The 27,575-nt window shown below is 40.9% G+C and overlaps 2 protein-coding genes across 2 annotated transcripts; one reads left to right on the top strand and one right to left on the bottom strand.

Moving 5' to 3' along the window:
* SMPDL3A (sphingomyelin phosphodiesterase acid like 3A) lies at nucleotides 1-22,664 on the bottom strand. Its single transcript, XM_002746922.6, has 8 exons — nucleotides 22,465-22,664; nucleotides 14,765-14,978; nucleotides 13,533-13,677; nucleotides 8,247-8,343; nucleotides 5,223-5,392; nucleotides 3,956-4,136; nucleotides 2,953-3,077; nucleotides 1-625 (listed from the first exon to the last, which is right to left on the bottom strand). Exons 1-8 carry the CDS (start codon nucleotides 22,574-22,576, stop codon nucleotides 308-310), a joined length of 1,362 nt encoding a protein of 453 aa, XP_002746968.1. The 5' UTR covers nucleotides 22,577-22,664; the 3' UTR covers nucleotides 1-307.
* LOC100387460 (eukaryotic translation initiation factor 2 subunit 3) lies at nucleotides 22,414-26,517 on the top strand. The gene has a single exon (XM_035296614.3). The coding sequence runs from the start codon at nucleotides 22,981-22,983 to the stop codon at nucleotides 24,397-24,399; it is 1,419 nt and encodes a 472-aa protein (XP_035152505.1). The 5' UTR covers nucleotides 22,414-22,980; the 3' UTR covers nucleotides 24,400-26,517.
* The last annotated feature ends 1,058 nt before the right edge of the window (nucleotides 26,518-27,575 follow it).

Genomic DNA, 27,575 nt, shown 5'->3' with positions numbered 1-27,575 from the left:
TTTAAAGATAAATCATTTGCTTTATTGTATAAATGACAATTTAACAAGGATACAAATTAGATATAATTATACAAACTGAATATTTATATCCAATTTATATCCTTCATTCTATTAATGGGCAGTTTAAATATATAATAAAATTCAGAATGATAAAGACATCTACATTTGGGCATAAGAAAAAAAGAAAGCAAAAAGAGGAAGTCTACTTGTCCATTCAGTAATTAACAAAGATTTACGTAAAAGTTCCACAAATTGATCTCAGAATCAGAGCAGTGTTACATTTTCTATTAACAAAAACTATAAAATACTAGTAATTGTGCTTTATGAAAAATTGTTTGAGGCAATCTACATAGGAAATATTATCAAGATTCATAATTGCACAAATCTGAAAGGCCTTACACGTCTTATCACATATTACACTGCTGTCATAACTCACAAAGAAGTAACTGTAGTATTTTATAAACTGCTTACTGTCTAGGATTGCAAATTGTTTAGCTAATCCATATAAACTTTCCGGCTGCAAATCTTCAATGTCATAGGTCTGGGTTAGGATATACTCCAGCTTCCAGATGGACTCTCCCTTTAGATTCGCCTCTGTCAGGTTCAAGTAATACTGCAACACATCCTACAGTTAAGAACAGTAACAAAGCCTGGTTCATTTTTGGGCACATAAGGCACTGTATAACAGGAAACATTCATGTTACAATTTATGTGACATTTTAGGCTAGGCTGTAATCCCAGCACTTTGGGAGGCTGAGATAAGTAGATTACCTGAGGTAATTACTGAGGAGTTCAAGACCAGCCTGAACAACATGGTGAAACCTCGTTTCTACTAAAAATACAAAAAAAAAAATTAGCCGAATGTGGTGGCAGGCGCCTGTAATCCCAGCTATTTGGGAGGCGGGGGTAGGAGAATCACTAGAACCCAGAAGACAGAGGTTGCAGTGAGCCAAGATTGAGCCACTGTACCCCAGCCTGGGCAACAGAGCAAGACTTTGTATCAAAAAAAAGAAGAAAGAAAGAAAAAGAGGCTCAATAAAAATTTTTTATCACTTTTTCAATTTTAAAAAGAATGAAAGAACATAATAGCACATAATCCAAACTATACAGAGAGAGGTACAAAATAAAAAAACCTTCAATTCACACACCTCAGAGGTGTGTACAACTAACAGTTGTGTGTATCAGTGGTGTGCTAGAGGTAGCTTGTACCAGCTCACAAAAGCCTATTGTCAAAATTTTAGGAACGTTGCCAGTCAATTTGTGGCACTTTGGTAGCTTGAAATTGTTCATGATGTGAGTATTTCTGTCATGGATGTTGGCTAACACTACAAATTAAGGCACTTTTCTCCTCGGTGAACCAGTTGTTAAACATTTGCCAGTACACCAGTGAATGTGTGGTGATCTAGGCTTTATATCAAAACAAAGATAAATATTTGGAATATGCATTCTTATTTACATTTTTGGCTTTTTCAAAATATGAAGTCTTACTATACACATTATGTTTTAAGAAATTATTTAGAAATTAGGTAAGATATTAATTTTACATTTTTAGAAATTATTTATTGCTATATCAGGAAAATCTTCCTACATCGGTACATATGTACACACGTATATATACATCAGGGTCTGAACCTCAGATGGTGTCTATATAGATACATACACACATATATAGATGGATATATACGTGTATGTAGATGTATATATCTGAGATTCAGATCCAAAATTAGGCAGCTAAAAGTTGTAGAAAAAATTCTTTTGGACTAATTTATCACGCAATTGTTTCATTTCCCCATTGAATCAAATATTTATGAATCGAACCAGATTTCTGCCATCCTACCTCCTCCCTCTGTTATTCTGGGGAATAACAGAACCATCTTCTATTTAAATTCATCTAGAAAAAAATAGCAATTATACCAACAATGGCTTTAATTGAAGTGAATTGTTTTCTGATTATATTGTAGAAAGGGGAAGTTACCCCAACCGAAGTACCCATAAGTCAAATGACCAGCCTTCTGTGCTAAATTGTTCTAAAGCAAGCAGCCATCAAGTTGTTCCAAAGATCTTTTGTCCCAAAGGTCAATATCCAACTCAATTTTTTTTTCCTTTAAGAAATTGTTTTGGGGGGACACAGTGGCTCACATCTGTAATATCAGCAATTTGGAAGGCAAATGTGGGAGGATCGCTTGAGGTCAAGAGTTCGAGACCAGCTTGGGCAACATAGGGAGGTCCCCATCTCTATTAGGTGGGCGTGGTCATGCGTGCCCATAGTCCCGCCTATGTGGGAAGCTGAGGTGGGAGGATCACTTGAGCCCATGAGTTTGAGGCTGCTGTAAGCTATGATTGCCCCACTATACTCCAGCCTAGGTATCAGAACAATAACTTGTCTCTAAAAAACAGAAAATAAAATCTTGTTTGCTAACATTTATTAAGCGTTTAGTATAAGCCAAGCATTTTTCTAAGTGCTTCACACAGATTTGTTCATGGAATCCTCATAGCAACTCAGTGAATTAAATAATATTTTCATTCCCGTCTGTGGAGAAATAGACTGGGACACAGAGTAGCTTTAAAATATGCCTCATGAGAGGGAATGGTTCCAGAGCCTATACTCTTCCTGATACTTACTTATATTCTGGAGAAGAAGAATGAACATGGCTTAATGAAATGTTTCAGTATGTACGCAAGTTCACAAACATGGCACTACCCAATGAAAGCCTCACCTAAATAAATGTGAAGTCCTTAGAAGAACAGAAACAGCCTTCCAAAGACTAACTTCATCAGCTCACACTTAGTAAGTCTTGAAAACATTGCAAGTATAAAAAAAAAGAAGGATGTCAGGAGATTTTGACATAAAATACATCTCACACAGCTGTCCTGAGAAAAATTTAACTGAACTGATGAAAACTGCAAAGATATGCATAAATATTGGGTCAGCTCTGAAATCTGCCAACTTACCAATAATTTATAGTCACGAGGATCATACTGAAATAGTCTGACACCAGGATTGTTGGTCTGTTTTTCTGAAACACTCTTCACTGGTGTAACAGCAGGAGCCACAAACAAAGAATTTACTGGACTTCCTGAACAAAACACACACACACAAACATACGTTCTTAAATAATAAAGTTTAACTATATTAAAAATATAAACAGGCTCCATAGCCAAGTGATACATGATCATTGATGGATACTGACTTGAAACAAATATAAAGAGACAATTTTGAGAAAATAGATGTATTTTTGTTATTGATACTGGATAATATTGTCGATTTTGTTAAGTAAGTTAATGTTATTGTGGTTATGTAAATTATCCACATATTTTAGCAATGAATGCAGAAAGTACTGAAATAGATCCAGTGTTTGAGATTCACTTTCAAATACTTCAGCAAAAAAATTAAAAGACTTTAAAAGGAATAGGCAAAGCAAATGTGGACAAATTTTAATAGCTGTTGAATATGAGTGATGAGTACACAGGGGCTTGTTTGTATCATTCTCTCTGCTTATATACGTAGCAATAAAAACTTACAAGTAAGAGCTTAACATATTTTATTCTAAGCTGTTGTGTAAACTTTGCTTTGCTTTCTAAATTCTGAGAAATAAAACAAGTAACATCAAAAGAAACTTGAGTGTAGCGGTTAAAAGAAGAATGATGTTTCTTTAAACACAAAGATTTAAAAGAAAATTTGATTCAGCTGAGGGTTTCTGAGGCTTTTGTATTGATGGCAAATAAGTAACACCAGCCCTGTGGAGCTAATAGGAGCTCCTGTGAAATCCAGCTGCAGGCCTAATATTATGATTTGGACACTCATCATACAACTATTGAGGATAATTCAGAAAAGGCTAGTGCTGGCAGATTTTTGAATAAAATGTTTAATTTACTAAATCACAAATTTACTGAATATTCACTGCTTTGCTCTAGACTCTTGGACTGGGGAGATGCAAACACAGCATTACATTACCTTTTTTATCTGAAAGAACCATAATGCTGTCTCTGTGAGTGTGTCCATAAAATTGCCCTGCAATGACATCACTGTATTTTCGAAAAATATCTATCAATTTCTCATTATAATATTCTCTTATTGCTGTGATGCTCTTTGAATATGGCAGATACCCCACAGGAACATGTGCTATGATGTACACCTGGAAAAAGAAGCACAAGGAGGACTCATGAGAATCTTTCTGCACATTTATCATAACTAAATGACATTTAGATACCCAATGTTGAAAGTCTATTAATTATAATTTAGAAAACAAATCTACCATCTCTTCTATTTATAACAAAAAGAGATGAAATTATAAAACTACTAAGGTCACTATATTTGCACAGTGTTGATGATATAACGACCCGTGACTTCAGTCACAATTTTTTGATTTGGCCTCTTTTTATATCAATAAATGTCCACTAATAGTAAAAGTAGTAAAAGCAAAACAAAATAAAACTGGCCACGCAAGGTGGCTCAGGCCTGTAATTACAGCACTTTGGGAGGCCAAAGCAAGTGGGTTGCTTGAGCCCCCCGCAGAGTTTGACACCAGCCTGGGCAATATGGTGAAATCTTGTCTCTATAAAAAATAATAAAAAAAAAATTAGCCAGGTGTGGTGGCGCATGCCTGTCTATAGTCCCATCTACTCAGGAGGCTGAAGTGGGAGAATCACTTGAGCCCAGGAGGTTGAAGCTTCAGTGAGCCATGATCGTGCCACTTCACTCTAGCCTAGCCAACAGAGTGAGACCCCTGTGTCTGAAGAAAAAAAAAACACTAAAATGACTTGGCCGGGCTTGGTGGCTCACACCTCTAATCCCAGCACTTTGGGAGGGTGCGGCTGGTGGATCACCTGAGGTCAGGAGTTCAAGACTAGCCTAGCCAACATGGTGAAACCCCATCTCTACTAAAACTACAAAAATTAGACAGACGTGGGGGCGGGCGCCTATAATCCCAGCTATTCAGGAGGCTGAGGCAGGAGAATCACTTGAATCTGGGAGGTAGAGGATGCAGTGAGCCAAGACAGTTGCCATTGCACTCCAGCCTAAGTGACAGAGCAAGACTCTGTCACACACACACACACACACACACACACACACACACACAAGAAAACAACCATGAGTTGTAAGGTGTTTATGCAAAAAAAAACTTCGAATTTTATTGATACCAAACTCCACCCCAAGTTTAATAAACATACAAATTTAGCCTTCTGCTTATTCCCAGATGGTTTTGGTCTATGGGATCTACCTTCTCCTTATTCTGCTGAGAGCTGTTCAGTGTACTTTCTAGCCATTCAAATTGGTTGGCTGGGTCAGTCTTGTTCAGGGTCTTGATATTGGGGCCGTAGTACAAGTTTGTGTTTAGACTGATGATCCTAAGGTTTGGATTAGTTGTAACTTTCTGTGAATAAAAACCACCTATAAAAACAATTTTAAAACACATTTAGGAAAACACACACATATACACAGGCATTGTAAAAGCCAATTCCTGGGGTTTACGATCCAGTCAGGAGGCTGGTACTTATTTCTCATTGTTTAGTTGGCACATAGATAGGCTGTCATTAGATAAGAAGCATATTTAACAAGCATTTACTGAAAATCTGCTATGGTGCTAGGTCCCATGCAGGCACTTCCAACATACTGAAATAATGCTTGTAACCAATATTCAGATGAAAAGATAAATAAGTGTTTGGGCCGTAAGCAACAAGATTGAATCTTATGAAAGAAAGATTCACACAACAACTTCTACTTTTATGATTAGGGGCTTAAGCGGAGAGACATTGTGAAACATAAAATCCAAAGAATAGTAACACACATGGATCTTGCCAGAGATTACTGAGAAAAAAAAAAAAGGTCAGACAAATCACAGCTGCTACAATCTCAGTGGAAAAGAGGTTTAAAGGCATCATTCCACCCACGCCTCTGAACCAGTGGTGATGGGACACCCAAGGGTCTGCTGCAATGGCACTTGCAGAGCTGGGCACTCAGATCTGGACCAGCTTTCTTTGCCCTGAGCCCACTCACTATTCATGGCGTTCTCTGGCTTTCAATCATGATGGATCACTGCCTCTTTAATTTTCTCTGTTTTTTCTTGTAGTCATAACACCCTATTATTTTTACTACAGTAGCAGCAGGGCAGTTAGGCTTGAATTTGTCGGAAGTTATTTTTGAGACACTTCCCTTTCTGTCCTAGTAGTAGAAAATGACAAAAGGTCTCACTAGGGGCCCTGGGATTTCAGGCCCTTTATGCAGAGCATCTCTGCTCCAAACCACTTTTGCCTCTAAGCCTTTCTCAGGATTCCCTTTATGACTTTGTTTGTTTGTTTTCTGAAACGGAGTTTTGCTCGTTACCCAGACTGGAGTGCAATGGCGTGATCTCAGCTCACTGCAACCTCCGCCTCCTGGGTTTAGGCAATTCTCCTGCTTCAGCCTCCTGAGTAGCTGGGATTACAGGCATGCGCCACCATGCCCGGCTAATTTTTTTTGTATTTTTAGTAGAGACGGGGGTTTCAGCATGTTGACCAGGATGGTCTCGATCTCTTGACCTCGTGATCCACCCGCCTCAGCCTCCCAAAGTGCTGGGCTTACAGGTGTGAGTCACCGCGCCTGGCATGACTTTTAACTTAGTATTATTATACTCCAGTGTTTAACTGGAGCTTTGAGGGCTATCATGGGAATGGATATCATTATAAACTCATACAGCTTTTTCTTAGGGCTGGATTCTACTTCTCAGCTGTTTTCTGCCTCCCCTGCTTTATGCTGAGCCTCCTTAGAATGCAGAGTATTTCTTTAGGAATCTTGATCATTCTTTGTGGCTCTCCCTTCACTTCAACCTACACAAGCTCTCCATATGTCTTGTAGGATGTGAAGCCTAAGACTAGACACAGTCTGGGCATGGTGGCTCATGCCTGTAATCCCAGCACTATGGGAGGCCAAGGCGGGCAGATCTCCTGAGGTCAGGAGTTCAAGACCAGCCTGACCAATATGATGAAACCCTGTCTCTACTAAAAATACAAAATTAGCTGGGTGTGGTGGCAGGTGCCTATAATCCCAGCTACTTAGGAGGCTGAGCCAGGAGAATCGCTTGAACCTAGGAGGCGGAGGTTGTGGTGAGCTGAGACTGTATCATTTGCACTTTAGTCTGGGCAACAAGAGTGAAACTCTGTCTCAAAAAAAAAAAAAGACTAGCTATAGTTCCCTAGATTAATCAGAACCATAGTCCAATTCTACGATATCATGTCTCCAATTCATATATACTGTGATTTGCTGCATGCTAGCAAAAACAGTAACAAAACAGTGACAAAAGTCAAAGGGTTAATAAAAATACTGAAAGAAAGCCTTTTAACTGACAGAAATCTAACCATTAACTTAATATTCATCTCAACATTCTAAAAACACCAAAGTCTTAGTTTAACAGCTGGGCCCCTCAGCTAAGCTCACAAAATGTCAGGGATTTACATAATGTGTCAAAAGCCACAGGAGCAGAGGGCCTTTAGACATTACCCGGGGAAGCCTTACTATGCACTAATTATGCATTACTTTCCCAAGCACCTCAAAGTCCATGTTAAAAGCTTAGTTGTCCTTACTTTACCAGATGTTTGTTTTATAAAATTGTGCTGCTTGGTTAGAAGTTAGTGTCCATTCTCTCTTCTCAATCAGTTTTCCAATGACAAACATATACTTTTATTAACATTCAAATCAAAGTTCAGCTTTTGCTCCATGGGGAACATACCTACCTAATTAAGAGTAGAAGAAGAACAAAAGAGTGAAAGAAGAACAGGAAGAGCACCCTGCAAGATAAACAGGTTCATGACGTGTGTCACAGGCAGCATTACTACTCACTGTAGTAAAAGTGCAGAGGCGCTCCAGAATTGGCACACTTAAGCAAACATTAAAAATTTAAGTCTAGCTGGGCACGCTGGCTCATGCCTGCAATTCCAGCACTTTGGGAGGCCGAGGCGGGTGGATCACGAGGTCAAGAGATGGAGACCATCCTGGCCAATATGGTGAAACCCCGTCTCTACTAAAAAATACAAAAATTAGCTGCATGTGGTAGCGTGCACCTGTAGTCCCAGCTACTTGGGAGGCTGAGGTGGAAGGATCGCTTGAACCCAGGAGGCGGAGATTGCAGTGAACCAAGATTGCACCACCGCACTCCAGCCTGGCTCCTGGAGACAGAGCAAGACTCTGTCAGAAAAAAAAAAAAAAATTAAGTCTAAACAACATGAATAAAAATTGAAGCAAAATAAGAATAAGTAAGTTTTTCACTTACCTCTCCTTAAAGTACTAATAGCTTCTTCATCTAGCCACGGTTTCCAGAGGTTTGCCACTGCATTGTACACTTTACTGGTGACTACGGGCAGTTGATCCTGGCCACAAACAATATAATCCACCATTGAAACTTTAAAGATACATGGCTGAATTAATGTAAACATTACTTGAGCACTGACTACTATGTTAGGCATCTAGAGATGCAAGGATGAATATTAGATAGACTTCATCCTCAAGGAATAGAAAGAACTTAGTTGGAGACTGGGGGACAAAATGTAACCAATTAACTATAAGACAATGTGCTAGGCACTACCACAGAGGTCCTGGGAGCCTGGAAGCAAGAACAATGAAGTGTAGCCCAGGGCCGGGCGCGGTGGCGCACGTCTATGATCCCAGCACTTTGGGAGGCAAAGACGGGCAGATCATTTGAGGTCAGAAGTTCAAGAAGAGCCTGGTCAACATGGTGAAACCCTGTTTCTACTACAAATGCAAAAATTAGCCGAGGTGCTGAGCACCTATAATCACAGTTACTCAGGAGGCTGAGGCAGGAGAATCACTGGAACCCCGGAGGCGAATGTTGCAGTGAGCCAAGATCGTGCCCCTGCACTTTAGCTTGGGTGACTGAGTGAGGCTCTGTCTCTAAAAAAAAAAAAAACAAAAAAAGGCCGGGCACAGTGGCTCACGCCTGTAATCCCAGCACTTTGGGAGGCCGAGGCAGATGGATCGCGAGATCAAGAGATCGAGACCATCCTGGTCAACATGGTGAAACCTCATCTCTACTAAAAATATAAAAAATTAGCTGGGCATGATGGCATGTGCCTGTAATCCCAGCTACTCAGGAGGCTGAGGCAGGAGAATCACTTGAACCCAGGAGGTGGAGGTTGCGGTGAGCCGAGATCAAGCCATTGCACTCCAGCCTGGGTAACAAGAGCGAAACTCCATCTCAAAAAAAAACAAAAAAAGAAAAAAAAAGTGTAGCCCAGGGAATTAGGGTAGAGAGTGAAGACAGCAGTTGAGCCAGGCCTTTAACAAAAGGGGATCAAAGCAAATGCAATGGTCCAGATACAAACACAGGCATAGGTACAGCCATAGGCACAGTCATGTAAGTATGTGCCACACACAGAGAAAAGCTCATGTTTTAGCATGGCTAGAATGTAGGATGGATATGGGAGTGTGCTCATTAAAGAGACACCAAAGGCAGGTTCCAGCCTGAATGTGCACTGCCTGATGCAGCATGCCAAGGGAACAGGAAAACATCATGTTTTAGAATTTAATAAAGACTTCTGAACTATTATAAGCTTCTTAACTCTTTGAATAAAGATTTACAACCACACACTTTTGATTTAGAGAAGTCTTTTTATGGCAGCATAAATTATATCGAAATATTTTGATTTTTAAAATAAGTATAAAATATTTTTATTATCATAAAGTGTCTTCAGGGGGTCATAAGCTTCTAGTGTAGAAGTAAATGGGGACCCTCATTCAGGGGGAAAACAAATAAACAAAACTTTAAGAAAGTAAATACTGAAGCAGGGCATGGTGACTCATGCCTATAATCCCAGCACTTCGAGAGGCTGAGGCAGGAGGGTAACTTGAGCCCCAGAGGCTGAGGCTGCATTTATCTATGATTGTGCCACTGCACTGCACTCCAGCCTGGGTGACAGATAAAGGTCCTGTGTGAAAGAAAGAGAGATGGATGGATGGAAGGAAGGAAGGAAGGAAGGAAGGAAGGAAGGAAGGAAGGAAGGAAGAGAAAGAAAGAAAGACCCAGAAAATTGGTCAGGAGCGGTGGCTCAAGCCTGTAATCCCAGCACTTTGGGAGGCTGAGGTGGGTGGATCACGAGGTCAAGAGATCAAGACCATCCTGGTCAACATGCTGAAACCCCGTCTCTACTAAAAATACAAAAAAATTAGCTGGGCATGGTGGCACATGCCTGTAATCCCAGCTACTCAAGAGGCTGAGGCAGAATTGCCTGAACCCGGGAGGCGGAGGTTGCAGTGAGCCAAGATCGCGCCATTGCACTCCAGCCTGGGTCACAAGAGCAAAACTTCGTCTCAAAAAAAAAAGAAAGAAAGACCCAGAAATCATTTGTGAATTGGATACCTTTTTTTTTTTTTTTTTTTGAGACGGTGTCTCAGTCTCACCCAGGCTGGAATGAAGTGGCATGATCTTGGCTGACTGCAGCCTCTGCCTCCTGGGTTCAAGTGATTCTCCTGCCTCAGCCTCCTGAATAGCTAGGACTACAGACATGTGCCACCACACTCAGCTAATTTTTTATATTTTAGTAGAGACAGGTTTCACCATGTTAGCCAGGATGGTCTCAATCTCCTGACCAGTGATCTGCCTGCCTTGGCCCACTCAATGTGCTGGGATTACAGGTGTGAGCCACCACGCCTGGTGAGAATTAGATAACTTTTAAATTTTGTTATAAAAAATTAGGTTTAATGACTAATGCCCCTGTTTCACTCTGTTTATTTTCTGCTTTATACTGTAAAATAGACCAATTTCTGAGAGTTTATCAAAAGTTAGATGCCCAAGTCATAGTAGTTCTTGATACATACGCCTAATACATGATGGAAATACAGATACATCCAAGGCAAGTAATAACCAAATGACTTGTTTTAATTGAACTAAACATGTATTTTCAGTTTGTATCAGAGATCGGGGTCACCTGTGTGACTGTATATTTATATAGCTATGTATATTTATGTAGCTATGCTGCATGAATATGGGATTTTAGTGGAGAAATAGCACTTAGGAAATTTGTTTCTAACATTTTCCAGAGTTAGATCTCAGATATCAGCCTCTAGGAAAATTTGTTGTGGAACTTTCCTGCTATATTTGAGATTTCCAAAACTGTGAGGTACAAAGATGGTAGTGGAATAACAGAACATTTTTAGATATAAGATCATAAGCTACAAAGAGAAAGAAAATTAACTGTCAAAGGTATGCAGGCTGCCCAATTTACCCTAGCTGTATATATTAATACAATAGGATATGTTATAGAACTTAGGTAGCATTTCTGTCTTTGAACTGTAAGATTTGACTTGACAAAAAGAGGACAGAAATAAAAATAAAATGAAACAAATCCTCAAAGGAGTTACAAACATGCATCCTGTGTCACCACTTAATGCGACAATCACTACCACCCCACTTACTGAGGGTTTATAGTGTGCCAGGTGGTAAGCTATGCCCTTTTCATACCACCAATGCTCACAAAAACTTTGCAAGGTAGGTATTAAGGCTTTTATTTACAAATGAGTGATCTCTGTACTAGGGATAGTAAATGAATCACACAAGTTGGCCAAGCTATTAAAAGCAGGGCTGGGAGGGAAGTGGGGGGTCGGGCAGGAGAGCTGGGATAGTTAAAGATTTACATTCTAGAGACTATAACTCTAACCCCTGTATTTTCCAATATTCCATTCTTCCTGCCACCTAAGGCATATAAAGACAATGTGTGTGATCTTGGGCTGCTGGAGTTCATTTATCCCCAAGCCTCTTCAAAGTGTGGTCTAACATCTCAATGGGAACAAAAGCTGACCACTGGTTGACAGGCTGACTCAAAAAGACTCATATATTTTACTCATCTCAAGACAGCAGGCCAGGGCCAAGAAGTCACTTGAAACTTAAGCTTGTTCTAGAATACAACTTTTCAAAATTACTCTATTGAGGTTAGATTAAAAAAATAATCAAGCCCCTCACTCAGCAGTCATTTGACATGAGAGGGAAGATATTCTAAGCAAAGAGAAAAATGTGGACACAAAGAAGCATGAAAGTAGATATGTCTGGGAAACACTGAGTATGGTAGCCAGGCAAGAAAAAGGATGTGCAAAACAATGTTGGTTGAAGTGAACACAGATCTGAGGTGAAAAGATCTGGAGTAGGGGCTCTGCTCCCAAGGGATTTTGAGCACTTGGACAAGCACTTCACATTACTGAGCCTTTGTTTTCTCATCTATAACATAAAGGGTTGGTCTACACCAGGGGTCAGCAAACTTTTTATATCCATTTCAACTGCTCTATTCTGAAACATGAAACAACCATAGGCAATGTAGAATGAATGGAAACATAGCTGTGTTCCAATAAAACTTTATTTACAAAAACAAGCAACAGGCTGAATTTGTACCACAGGAGACAGTTGTGAAGCCCTGGACTAAACAACAATCTCTGGGTACAAATCTGAGATTTTATACTACTACAACAGGATGCTATAACCAGGACTAGCATCTGGCTGTTATGCACAGGTAGCTTCTCAAGTAAAAACCCGTTGGAGCCAGGATTATCTCAGGCATTAAACACTCTGAACACAGTCTCTGCCTTGAATCATGTCTTAATTAGATAAAATGGACTTGAACATGGACCTCCTTCCTGTTTGCTTCTTGTTAGGTCTCCATGTATAAGCCTAGACCCAGAAAGTCTAAAGTCCTACCTGCCTTGGCTGATTACCCCCCATCCCCCACCTGGCATTCGCCATTATCCCTGATCGCCCAGTGGAGCTTCCCCCTGGACATCAACCCACCCTGCAATCTTAACTTATAATAATGTGAATACTCTTCACCCACCCTGCCATCTTAACTATTCTTACGCCGTACCCCACCCACCACTGTAACTAACTTATGGTAATGTATACTCCTTGCCCCTACCCCAACCACCGTAACTGATCTTACTCTGTAACTTTCCACTGCCCACCTCAAACCTATAAAACTAACTCCTATCCCAACACCCTTCATTAATGCCCTTTTGGCCTTAGCCCACCTGCACCCAGATGAATAAACAGCTATGTTGCTCACACAAAGCCTGTTTCGGGGTCTCTTCATTCACTTCTTACGGTAATTTGTAATGTTTTTGTTTTTATTTACAATCTAGCTTAGATCAGGGTATGTACATCTTTGTAGGCCTAATAAGAATTCTGGAAAAAGTAAATATTTACCAATATTAACCTTACTTGCTAACCTTGACATGGACATGCAAATGAACAAGAACATTCTTCAAAAGAAAAGAGAAATTGAAGAAGATTATGAAGGAAAACAGAAATTAATAATGCACAAACTGGATAATTTGCTTCTGAAAACTCACTATTGATATAACTTCTTACGAATTATTAAAAGAATCCTTTATAGTCACCAAATCACTTGTCTTTGCCTTTCTTGATGGTTAGGATTAAGACCATATTCTCCCTCTATGAGACCCATCCCCATGCCTATCACTGGCTAGTTATTGTCACAAATTTGACACTACTAATAGGAAAAATTATTTAAGCACTTCTGAAAGTTGACATCAAATTTACCTGTGGCCAATAGTCATGATTACCCAGTGCAGGGAAAACCTGGAGATTTGGAAAGAGACTCTGGATGGTGGTTGTCATATTAGTGATCACATTTATAACAGTGTCTGTTGAGAGTTCAGGTACAGGCACATGAGGTGGGCTGTCCCTGAAAAAGAGACAGAATTGTAAAGAACAAAATCAGTTTCATAGTTACTAGACTTATGCATGATGCCTTGCTATACCTATCATTGCAGACTTCCATTTTAAAACAGCAAATTACAGCCAACTGCTCTTCACCCTACTTCTACCCTACAGAGAATCCTGTAAAAGAAAAATGTGTACTAACAAAGATATAATACAAAAAATAAGATGGAAATCCTAGTCTATTTCACTACCTAACAAGGTTTATAAGAGGCTAAAAACTGCAATAATTAAAAGCAGATTCCAACTGAACCACAGCCAAAATACCTGTTTGAAATCCAGTTTTGCGAATTACTAGCTGTGCATACTCGGATAAGTTACTTAGATGTCCAGTGCCTTCATTTCCTCATTCGTAACATGGGAATAATAATAATACCCATTGTAAAAATTAAATATTACAATGCATAAATTAATTAAAACAGTTCCAAGCCCAAAGTAAATACTCTATAAGTATTAGAGTATTTGGTCGCCGGGCGCAGTGGCTCACACCCCTAACCCTAGCACTTTGGGAGGCCGAGGTGGGTGGATCACCTGAGGTCAGGAGTTCAAGACCAGCCTGGCCATCATGGTGAAACCCCATCTTAAAAAAAAAAAGTATTAGATAATCATAATTCCAGGTTAAGAAATATAGGCCTCTTCACTCTATTATGATGAAGGGAACTAGTTAGTTATACTGACAGAAGATGATGCTTTACAAAATTGTCATGGCAGGTAAACTTCCATTATTGCATTTCTTCTTTGATAATTTAATGAAGACCTAATATCACATTAATCAACACCTCAAGACATTGATGCAAGTGTGCTCTTTATGGATTCATCTCTTAGTTAACACTGACATATTTCTAAAGTCTGTATTAAAAAAAACAACAACAAAAAACCACTTCTAGAAGTGTTCTTACCTCTAATAATGTTGATTAGTTTGACCCAGTATTTTTTAACTCAAATAACTCTTAAAATGTAATTAATCTTCTTATGGAATTCAGCACTCTTAGGAAGCTTAGGACATTGTAAATAAATATTGAGTAATTAATGGTACTTATATAATCACTTACCCTGTCCATATCATGAAAGATGCTTCTTGTCCAGAAGTTTTAATAAAATCAAATGCTGACAAAATAAGTTGATATGGAGAATCACACAGAACATCTCCAAAAGGGCCAGGGTTGGAGGCATTTGCACCTTTAGATGAAGCGCACACTTTTGTGTGGTCATCTGTGATGTGGTAAGTAGGGTCTAAGTGTAAGTCAGTCACATGCCAAAACTGTCCTGTTGATTATAAAAAAAATGCAGATAAATCTACTTTTTCTCTTTTGAAACTCTCATACAAATATTTATAGTAAGAATAGAAATGGTTGCTCCTCCCTGTGATAAAGGAAAGCCTTGGTAATTTAAATGTTCATATGCCTTGAAGTTAAATACAATCCTTCTCTGTGAGAAGATAAGCTTCAAAGAACTGTAGGAACAACTTACTACTTAAGTGTGTCAGAACTGACGAGCTCAGGCTGCGCCTGGTGGCTCATGCCTGTAATCCCAGCACTTTAGAAGGCTGAGGCAGGTGGATCATTTGAGGTCAGGAGTTTGAGACCAGCCTGGCCAACGTGGTGAAACCCCTCTCTACCAAAAATATAAAAAAGTAGCCAAGTGTGATGGTGCGTGTCTGTAATCCAGCGACTCAGGAGGCTGAGGCAGGAGAATCGCTTGAACCCAGGAGGCGGAGGTTGAGGTGAGCTGAGATCATGCCACTGTACTCCAGCCTGGGCGACAGAGCAAGACTGCATCTCAAAAAAAACAACTGATGAGCTTGGTATTCATATTAGCATGATAACCTAACAAAGACTATTTAGCAAAGATAAGTTTCCATAATAAATGAAAATATCCTTTAGGGAGATCAATGATGATAACATCTTGTGTCTTAATAGCATCTCTCCTATAAGAATTTAAGATTTTACAAATTATTTACATTCTTCTTGTAATGTAAATATGAAATATGATGTCATTTGTTAGGATTACACAGTGAGTAAGCAGACTGCAGAACCAGGAACTATATATCACTCTTACTTTCTTATCAACATTTTCTCTCAACGTTAAAGAACATAAATTTTTAATACAAGCTTTAAGCCAAAAATGGGAATTCTCAAAGGGTCTTAAAAGTTATTTAATAGAGGTACATCTTCTATCACATATTTGTATAAAATGTTAATAATATTAAGGGAAACAATTGTTGAAGAAGATGCTTCCATTGGGTTTTTAGAAAGCAGCCAAACCCATTTGATAGCATCCTTACTTGGAAATCATCTTAAGAAAGTTCCAGGGTGGTGGCTCATGCCTGTCATCCCAGCATTTTGGGAGGCTGAGGCGGGCAGATCACCTGAGGTTAGGAGTTCAAGACCAGCCTGACCAACATAGAGAAACCCCATCTCTACTAAAAATACAAAAAATTAGCCAGGCATGATGGCGAATGCCTATAATCCCAGCTACTTGGGAGGCTGAGGCAGGAGAATTGCTTGAACCCGGGAGGCAGAAGCTGTGGTGAGCCTAGATTGTGCCACTGTGCTCCAGCCTGGGCAACAAGAGCAAAGCTCTGTCTCAAGGAAAAAAAAGAAATAAAGAGTTTCTTTTATTGAAGGTAATACTAGAACAAATAATCAGAGTGGTATCTGTCTTTATTAAGTATTTAATAAAGACAGGCTATGTGCCAGGCACGGTGATAAGCAATTTTATTTAAATTTTTTAATTATTTATTCATTTATTTTTTTAAAGATGGGGTTTCACCATGATGGCCAGGCTGGTCTTAAACTCCTGACCTCAGGTGATCCACCCACCTTGGCTTCCCAAAGTGCTAGGATTACAGGCCTGAGCCACCGCGCCCGGCCAAGCAATTTTAATATACTATCTCATGTGATTCTCAAAACTGCTCTCTGAACTGGGAATTAGTTTCTCATTTTAGAATTGAAAAACTAATGCTGGGTCCAACAGAAAATGTGTTCAAGTCGACACAGCTAATAAATCTGAACTCCTACACTAAAGGGTCTCCAAGTTTGTTTATACATCATTTTGCATATATATTCAATGATCTTTATAGCCCACACGTTTAAATTGTTTTAATAGAGATATTTTTTCACACTTTTGAGTTTTCAAGTTTACTCTGATTATGACTAATTTATATCAGAAACACATCAGAAGTAACAAAGTAGCATGTACTACACCACAAACAGAGCAAACAGTTAGGCTGCAAAGTTTAAAGTATATCAATATGATACAACTGAATACAACCCAAAGTTGGGGTAATAAGGTGATAACAGTTGCTATGTTAAGGTGAAAAGGGTGAGATATCTTTTGGTTGTTGTTTCTTCCCAACATAGTTGTCATTATAATTCTATAACACATTTATATTCACAAATGATAATGGCAAGAAATGGTAAACAAAAGATCCAGAAGAAAGTAGACATTAAACTATCTTTATGACCAATTACTTGGTACTTAGTCACTATTTGAAAACATCTGCCAAAAGCAATTTTATTTTATTCCATAATGCAGAAAATACCCCAATCTTTATTTCCATTTTAGATATACTTTATCCAGCACAAAAAGTAAAGATGGCAAATAGCTCAGAGTCACCCCAGAAGATCCTTTTAATGTGAACATGTATTTGTATTATTTAGAGAATGTAAGGGTGTAGTAAATGAACATGAAACAATACAGTGTTGTGGTTAAGAGTGGAGACCGGAGTCAGACTGACTTCCAATACAAGCTCCGCCACCTACTAATCTAGCTGTGTGATCTTGGCCTATTTCATTGGTAAAATGGGAATAATAATAGTGCCTACAGTAAGGGTAAGTGACTTATTGGAAGTAAAGCACTTAGAAGGTGTATGGTACCAAGTAAGTTCAGTGATAGTTTTTTTGTTGTTGTTGAACAGCATATTTAAGGTGTGATAATTCGCTATGCTTTAATGGTAGTTTTACTGTTATTTTTTTAACTTCAAACCCCACTTCCAAGTAATACTTAAAATTCAAGTACTTATTACATATGTAGTACAATTTTTTTATGCCTCACATGTATGAGATCATTATTATGCATACTCCATTTTACAGATAAGAAACTGAAGCACCCAGAGATTAAATCCAAGTTACATGTATCATCAGCAACAGAGCTAAACTATAAATTCAGGAAATCTGACTCGAGAGTCCACATTATCCTTATCCACATACAATGCCTCTGCGTTTTCATATTCAGATATCTCCAGTCTCACTAGCTTCACATGAAAACAGATAATGATGACTGGCATTCATGCCTGCAATCTCAGCATTTTGGGAGGTTGAAGCAGGAGGACTGTTTGAGCTTAGGATTTTGGGAACAGCCTGGGCAACATGGTGAAACCCCATCTCTACAAAAAATACAAAAATTGGCCATGAGTGGTGGCTTACGCCTGTAATCCCAGCACTTTGGGAGGCTGAGGCAGACGGATCGCCTAAGGTCAGAAGTTCAAGACCTGTCTGCTCAACATGGAGAAACCCCCGTCTCTACTAAAAATACAAAATTAGCTGGGCGTGGTGGCGCATACCCGTAGTCCCAACTACTAGGAAAGCGGAGGCAGGAGAATAGCTTGAACCCAGGAGGAGGAAGTTGCAGTGAGCCGAGATTGCTCCATTGCACTCCAGCGTGGGCAATAAGAGCAAAACTCAGTCTCAAAAAAAAAAAAAATACAAAAATTAGCCAAAAGTCGTGGTAGGCACCTGTAGTCCCAGCTACTCTGGAGGCTGAGGTAAAAGGTTTGTCTGAGCCAGGGAGATTGAGTCTGCAGTGAGCCAAGTTGGGCCACTGCACTCTAGCCTGGGGACAGAGACCCTGCCTCTGGGGGGAAAAAAAAGGATGGCTGAGTGGCTCACACCTGTCATCCCAGAATTTTGGGAGGCTGAGGTGGGCGGATCACCTAAGGTTGTGAGTTTGAGACCAGCCTGACCAACATGGAGAAACCCCATCTCTACTAAAAATACATGCCTGTAATCCCAGTTACTTGGGAGGCTGAGGCAAGAGTATCACTTGAACCTGGGAGGTGGAGTTTGCACCACTGCACTCCAGCCTGGGTAACAAGAAAAAAACTCTGTCTCAGAAACAGATGATGACATCTGTGATACTGTGAAGATGGGGGCAAAAGAGACTATAAACATATTCAGTACTTGTTTCAGTAAACCCAAACCTGAAATGCATTAAGAGTACACCCCTCTGATGTAATTTAGTACTTAGATTTCTATCTCCAGCATCGAGAATATGCATGACCTATAGTAGCCCTGTTCTGGAAAAATCTTTCCTGACAAGAAACCCAAGTGGCACTCAGGGAATCGGAGGAACACACTTTATTATGCCGGTGGGCCCAGAAGGGTTCACACCCAAAAGTCTGGACCCCGACTAAGAAAAGTACAGTTTTTATAGGTAAAGGGGCAGGGGAAGTTAATTCAGGACTTTAGACAACGCAGCAGGTTTTAGACAACGTGGCAGCCTTATGGCTTTCCAGTTAGTAAGCAATAAATTGAGGCACAGAAGCAGAAAGAGACAGTTACTAACAAAAATAGGGTCAGTTTTAAAAATAGAGACAGTTGCTGACAATGTGCTGACAAAATCCTGGGCAAAATTTTCACTTTAGCCCTTCAACAAACATTCTTTAATTTTTCTATAATGACATTTAGGCAAAGGCAAATTTCAGGATATCATCAAGATCACATGATGACTCAGTAATGAAAGCTTAACTGGAACAGCCTCTCCAGACTTCCAGTCTAGTGATCTTTCTACTGCATAGCATTGCCAAATAAATTAGGAGATAATAATTTAAATTCACCAAAAGATGTCTTCAAATAGAAGCCAAGAACAGAGCTCTGACAGGTTCTTAACCTGCGACTTATGAATAATGAACATCTGGAAGCCTCATCTGCCTCCCCTAATGAAATTGTATAAAAAATGTGTGCACACATGTGTTTCTAAGGCCTGGCCTGTGGCAGTGCCCACATCCAATCCATGTTCCCTAGTTCAAAGTCCAAAGTTCTTTTTACTACACGTTTTCTTGTTCTGCAGACCATCTTTCAAAAGATTTCCAAAAATATGTGTGTGTTCAACATATCCAAGGAAACTCTCAAAATTATACCAGAAAATTTTTTAACACAAAGAAAATATTATAACTTCTCCTAAAGAACCCAACCAACCACAGTTCAGACATAGTTCAGCCCAGGGTGTGCCTTAATTTGAACACTCAGCAGTATGAATAGCTGAAGTATGGCTGTTGGGATTGGCCAAGATTTAGCTATTGTTACAGGCGGGTACTTATTTAGCTCTTATCTTAATTTAAAGAGCATACTCTTTATTTAACTCTTAGTTTTCGGTCTCATCTGACTATTAAGCTAGATTACAGTTCATCCACAAGGATTCAAATACAGAAATAAGGAGTCCTTCTCAGGTCGTATTTAGTTTGCTTTAACAGTACCAATACACAAGCAGGTCCTAGCCTACTAAATCTAAAGAACTGTAGTCAAAAGCACATATGTGAAGCTTCCCAGGACTTCTGTCCTCTGACCACCAAAACCTGACAAGGCAGAAAGCGAAGATTGGGAATTTAAATGCAAAAACACAAGACAAGCCGGCAGTAGCCAGGCATGGTGGATGGTGAAAGGAAGTCCAAGCATTTGGAGCTGAGAAGAGGGGGCAGGGTAGTGGTCACATCAAGTGGAAAACATGCAAAACACTATGTCAGGCCTGGATCCAGAAAGTCTGAAGTCCTACCTACCTCGGCTGATCCTCCCCCACCCCCCTACCTGCTTTCCCTGACCGCCCAGCAGAGCTTCCCTTGGACAAGCCTCTCACCCCACCCTGCCATCTTAACTGTTCTTAAGATAGTGTGAATAACCCTTATTCCATCATGTCATCTTAACTGTTCTTATGATAATGCAAATACATCTTGCCCCACCCCACCATCTTTACTCTTCCACCTTACCCCACCCGCCATTGTAACTGAACTTATGGTATGGTATACTCCTAGTCCCTATCCCCCACTACTGTAACTGATCTTACTCTGCAACACCCCCCACCTCCCCAAAAAATTGCCCTAACCTATAAAACCAATTCCCACTATTACCCCCTTCTCCTGTCCTTATAAAACGGCCTTGTCGCCCACACTAAAGCCTGTTTGGAAGAGCTCTTTATTAAATGCGTTTTGGTACTATTGGACGCGAATTAACACTACAAACAAGGAGAATTGTGAAACTGCTGAGTGAACGCCTCAGACCTTTGAACCCCCGTAACTCCAGTAACGCGTCAGACCTTTGACCTCCAGTAACCCCTCTTCCTTCCCTTCAGTAGGAGAGAATTCAATCTTGCAGCTTCTCAAAAAAAAAAAAAAAAAAACAGAGGTGTGAAGTGAAGACTCACATGGTACCCAGAAAGTGCCCATTGTGGTGAATTTGCCATTGTGTGGCCTCAAGCAACCTGAGACATTTATTTCAATACCCTAACCAGTCATATAATTAAAGTAACACAAACTAAGCTGTAATAAAAACAGAAACCAGTATACATAAATATTTTGGGGCAATTTCTTGTAATGACTGACATTTGACATAGTTGGGAAACCAGATTTACGGTTTTTACAGTTTTTGCTTCAGACCTCAAGAAAGCTGAGTCGAGAGGAATTGGCCTTCAAAGAGAAGATATTTACCCCAGAGCGTTCCCAAGTCCTGAGGAAGCGCAGAGGCAGGGAAGAGAGAGCTTTTGGCTGCTACCGAGTCTCAGGGACAACTCTCCCCCAAAAGAAAACAGAACTTCCCCTTCTCTAATTTTGTTTTTCCTCTAATAGTGCAATTATCTTTAAAGGGAGTCAAGGAGGTGGGGCACCTTGATTTTTGAAACTGGAGGCTCAGATGGCATTCTCACCAAAATGTATCTATTCTGGACCAGGGAGTCTCAAACTTAGCGGAACGGAATCACGCAGAAGGTTAGTTAAATAACATTTTGTGGAACCCCAATGCCGGCGTTTCAGATTCAGTAGGTCTGGGAAGGGCTGGAAATTTGCAATGCTAAAAAGTTTAGGTGCGCGGCAGCTGCCGCCGGTCCAGGGCCACACTTAAGAGATCCCTACTGTGACAGGCACTGTTTTGTGTTAGGAGTAAAATGGGTGCCGTCCGCAGGGAGCCTAGTGAACATCCGGGTGAAATGAAGTCCCCCGGTAGGCTAAAGGGCGAGTTTACACCGACGGTGCTTTCACTATCTGGCTGGGAGGGTGACAGAAAACGCCACCGACCTCAGTCGAGCGGGGCAGAAGATACTCTGAGTCCCACTGAAATGTACATCCCCGAGCTGAGGGGGAAACTGCAGTCCCTTTCCATTCAGGACCGATTCGGGGTCTCTAGAAGTGCTGGACACCCCACTCCCAGCTTCCTTTTCCCTTGAGTCCCGCAGCTTTTCCTTCCTGCCCGGAGGAGGAAATCAACTGAGATGCAAGATGTAAACAACAGCCAGGCCGACGGAATCCGGCCGACGGGCCCTTGGAGCGCCCCCACCGGCGCAGGCATTTCCCCCCGCCCAGCCCCGGCCTCCCGGCCGGACGCCCTCACGCTCTAGTCCCTGGGTCGCCCTCCCGGGCGCCGTAGTCTACACCGGCCACGTCAGGACCCTGCCTCTGCCCCCAACACTCTTTCTCCAGCTGTGCGCAGGCGCCGCCGCTCGGCGCTCTCCGCCCCTGCCCGGAAGAGAAGGGTAGCGGACAACTCACCTACCGCCGGAGGAGGATTCCTGCGGCCTGCCGGCGCCACTGGCAGCCCGAGGCCGGAGCAGTAGAGCCAAGCAGTCAGCAAGCCGCAGACGAGCGCGCGCAGCAGCGCCATAGAGGGCCGCGGGGCCCACCCGGAGGCTTGGGCTGTCCTGCAGCTACACTTGGACCTTCAGGCCTGACGGTGAGGAGGAGGCAAAGACGGCCGCGGGTATAGACGCCCGGCTGATCACGTGCAAAGGCAGATTCTGCAGCGCGTCAGTTCGCCTGACCTTCAGCCGCTGTGTAGTGATGATCTGTTCTCCTATTTCTTAGCGTCAGTGGCTGGCCTAGGAAGGAGTGTTCTTGCAGAAGCTCAAATTCAGGCTGGTGTATCAGTGGTACAGTTGATGCCAAACACTGACGCACAGGTGCTTGGGGATAGACACAGACTTATTTGATTTGGTCAAAGCCAGAAGGAGGGAGAGCAGTATCTCTCAAATCCGTCTATAAAAAGGAAAAAGCAGCTCTTCTGGCAAGATGGCGGGAGGAGAAGCTGGAGTGACTCTGGGGCAGCCGCATCTTTCGCGCCAGGATCTCACCACCTTGGATGTTACGAAGTTGACGCCACTTTCACACGAAGTTATCAGTAGACAAGCCACAATTAATATAGGTACAATTGGTCATGTAGCTCATGGGAAATCCACAGTTGTCAAAGCTATTTCTGGAGTTCACACAGTCAGGTTCAAAAATGAACTAGAAAGAAATATTACAATCAAGCTTGGATATGCTAATGCTAAGATTTATAAACTTGATGACCCAAGTTGCCCTCGGCCAGAATGTTATAGATCTTGTGGGAGCAGTACACCTGATGAGTTTCCTACAGACATTCCGGGGACCAAAGGGAACTTCAAATTAGTCAGACATGTTTCCTTTGTTGACTGTCCTGGACACGATATTTTGATGGCTACTATGCTGAATGGTGCAGCAGTGATGGATGCAGCTCTTCTGCTGATAGCTGGTAATGAATCTTGCCCTCAGCCGCAGACATCTGAACACCTAGCTGCTATAGAGATCATGAAACTGAAGCATATTTTGATTCTACAAAATAAAATTGATTTGGTAAAAGAAAGTCAGGCGAAAGAACAATATGAGCAGATCCTTGCTTTTGTCCAAGGTACAGTAGCAGAGGGAGCTCCCATTATTCCAATTTCTGCTCAGCTGAAATACAATATTGAAGTTGTTTGTGAGTACATAGTAAAGAAAATTCCCGTACCCCCAAGAGACTTTACTTCAGAGCCCCGCCTTATTGTTATTAGATCTTTTGATGTCAACAAACCTGGCTGTGAAGTTGATGACCTTAAGGGAGGTGTAGCTGGTGGTAGTATCCTAAAAGGAGTATTAAAGGTGGGCCAGGAGATAGAAGTAAGACCTGGTATTGTTTCCAAGGATAGTGAAGGAAAACTCATGTGTAAACCAATCTTTTCCAAAATTGTATCGCTTTTTGCGGAGCATAATGATCTGCAATATGCTGCTCCGGGTGGTCTTATTGGAGTTGGAACAAAAATTGACCCCACCTTGTGCCGGGCTGACAGAATGGTGGGGCAAGTACTTGGTGCAGTTGGAGCCTTACCTGAGATATTCACAGAATTGGAAATTTCCTATTTCCTGCTTAGACGGCTTCTAGGTGTACGCACTGAAGGAGACAAGAAGGCAGCAAAGGTGCAAAAGCTGTCTAAGAATGAAGTGCTCATGGTGAACATAGGGTCCCTGTCGACAGGAGGGAGAGTTAGTGCTGTCAAGGCCGATTTGGGTAAAATTGTTTTGACCAATCCAGTGTGCACAGAGGTAGGAGAAAAGATTGCCCTTAGTCGAAGAGTTGAAAAACACTGGCGTTTAATTGGTTGGGGTCAGATAAGAAGAGGAGTGACGATCAAGCCAACAGTAGATGATGACTGACAAATACCAGTTAAATACTAAATTTGGATGGAGTTGGAAGTTGAAATTTCTCTTAACAACCAAGGGATTTATTTTCAAAGCAAATATTGGGGAATTTATTTACAATTTGTTACCTTAGTAGATAGCTATAAGGTTATTCTCATTTTTTTTTTGGTTATGAAAACTTAGGGACTACAATTAATATAAAAATTGGCATGATGTTGGACTGAATCTCTGTTTTGACAGACTTGAAAACCTTCTCCCTTTTCTTTAGCCTCATATTTTATGTTGCTTTATCTTTGCAATTTTGCATGAAAAGGAAATTAATGGGTTGAAATAAAATTGTTCTTTAGAACATGAGTACTTGTTGCCAAGGAGAAATCTTTTTCTTCCTTGCTTTTCCTGGCCTGAAACATGGGAAACCAGAGTCAGAAGTTACCTTCCTTTCCCTGTGATGTCTTGAGATTTTTTTTGCATTGTTTTATGCCTGAAATCCAATAGTCTTCCTCCATTGGAAAATACTGTTATACCAAATAATTCTAAATGAGTAACAAATATCTTTCTAAGTCTTCATTTTGTTTTTTCTTAGGTGTTATATTATGATCATAACACAGATGGTAATATTACTACTTTTTGGACATTTGAAAAGGCCCAAAGGTAAAAGGTGTTAGAAAGCAGTAAGTGAGTCAAGATGCCCCACAGAGATTCTGATTTAACTGTTCTGATTTCATTGGCTTGGAGAAGAATTCAGGCATCGATACCTTCAAAAACTCTCCCTAGTGTTGAGAAATTTAGAGCGCTGAGAAGTAGGTATATTAAATTACAGAATCTTACTGAGTTTTGGTAGTATGGTAATACAGTTTGCTTTGCTTTTCTTAAATTTGCATTGAGATGGGATTTGAAGCACATTATTGTACTCTTTTGAATGTTGAAGTTGTATTGTAGCAATTTAGAACCTCTGGCTATGGGTTATCTAAGTTGATGTTTTGAGGACTCATATTAATGTTATATACGTGGCTGACTTTGAAGGTTGTGTTGTAGCATGAGGAACACAAAACAATTCTACATCAAAAAAAAAAAAAGGAAAAAAAAGGGAGTTTTTATACTGCTGGAAAATGAGAGATGGGGAGTTTCAAAGAATACAGGGGAAAAGGCTGTTTCTTCAGTCTCAGATAACAACCCAATCAGACGTCTAGGCATCAGCAGCTGGTCACAATGCCCTTCGAGGTATTCATCCCTTCCACACACATTTTTGTGACCCTGAAGTTACCTCTTTGTGCTTGAGAAGGAAGCAGTACATCTGCAGTTTATAATTATGTTGTGGAAACAAGGAGAATTGGGCAAAAAGCGAGTGGTTAAAATGTACCAGCAAGCAGGGGTCCGATCAGAATTTTCATTATTTCAGTCATAAAAAAAGGCTGGGGTGCTGAAATTTCAACAGTCCCGGTTACATTCTTGGACCAACCTTCACTAAGCATAGCCCAGTTTAATGGTAGAGCTCCTCAGTAGAGGTGTTGCAGAGAGATCCCTGAGGTATCATGATATCATGACTTGGAGGAAACCAGCAAAAGTTCTGGATAGCACAGCGGGTCTCAGTGGATCTCGAATTGTGGTCTCTGGACTGGCAACATCAGCATGACCTGGGAACTTTAGTTAGAAATGCAAATTCCCAGGCACCACCCCAGACCCGTTGAGTCAGAAATCTGCTGGAGCCCAGCAATTTCTGTTTTCACAAGGCTTTCAGGTCATTTTAAAGTGATTGTGATGTTTGAGACCACTGCTCAAAGATACCAGGTTTTTTTTTTTTGAACTGAATTAGAACATGACTTGGAATTGTGCTTATGCACTCCAGAGATTCATGGAAATCATAAGTAGAGGTGGTTGATTTTACCCTTCCAAGGAACTTTTTGAAGATACTTTTGGCATAGAACTAAGTCTGTACAAAGAAGTAAGCAAAGATAAGTCTGGCAAAGAAGCCAGAATCCCTCAACTGTGCTGGATCCTGTATTCTGTATTTCTTCTCTCACTGTTTATGAGAATGCTGATTGCCTGGAGATGACAAACTAATACTTTACATTTATAGGGCGTGGAATTCCTTTGCAGAATAAAATGCTTCCCATAATTACTAACTGCATAAAAGATGTTGTAGAGTGTATTTCTTTCCCATCATAGCTTTGTTTTGTATCCCATGTAATTTAATGGTAGTGTGTCTCATGAAAAAGGCTTTCAAGTGGGAAGCAAGGTGCTTCCATTTTCTGTTTTGTAAACCAAAAATAAAATTTGAAGACCCCCCCCCACAACCATCTGAATGGGCGACCATCTGAATGGACTCCGTCCTCAGCCAGGGCACCTTAAAATTTAACCTGAAGACTGGCTCAGGGGCCGGGCGCGGTGGCTCACGCCTGTAATCCCAGCACTTTGGGAGGCCGAGGCGGGTGGATCACGAGGTCGGCAGATCGAGACCATCCTGGTTAACATGGTGACACCCCGTATCTACTAAAAATTACAAAAAATTAGTTGGGCACGGTGGCGTGTGCCTGTAATCCCAGCTACTCAGGAGGCTGAGGCAGGAAAATTGCCTGAACCCAGGGGGCAGAGGTTGCGGTGAGCTGAGATCCGCACCATTGCACTCCAGGCTGGGTAACAAGAGCGAAACTCCGTCTCAAAAAAAAAAAAAAAAGACTGGCTCAGGCTGTGAAAAGGGGGTTGGGGGAGGGGCTGGACATACCTAATTAACATCAAGGCAGACCTTAAGTCTGATAAGAAACATTTAAGGTCTGTTCTCTCTAAAGCCTGCTGCCTGGAGGTTTCATCTGCATGATAAAACCTAGGTCTCACAAACCCCTTATCATAACCTAGACATCCTTTCTATTGATAATAACTTTTTCAATCAACCAGTTGCCAGTCAGGACATGTTTAAATCTACCAATGATCTGGAAACACCCACCCCCTGCCAAGCTTCAAGTTTTCCTGCCCTTCCAGATCGAACGAATGTAAAATCTTACATGTACTGATTGCTGCATTGTGTCTCCCTAAAATGTATAAAAGCAAGCTGTACCCTGACCACCTTGGGCACATGTCAGGACATCCTAAGACTGTGTCACTGGCCCATCCTTAACCTTGGCGAAATACACGTTCTAAACTGATTGACACCTGTCTCAGGTACTTTTGGTTTACAGTTTCAAGTCCTGCCAGGG

Source organism: Callithrix jacchus, chromosome 4, assembly GCF_049354715.1.
Source record: "Callithrix jacchus isolate 240 chromosome 4, calJac240_pri, whole genome shotgun sequence".
In the NCBI taxonomy this organism is placed as follows: Eukaryota; Metazoa; Chordata; class Mammalia; order Primates; family Cebidae; genus Callithrix; species Callithrix jacchus.
Note: the sequence above shows the minus strand (reverse complement) of the source record. Positions and strands in the feature narration are given on the sequence as shown.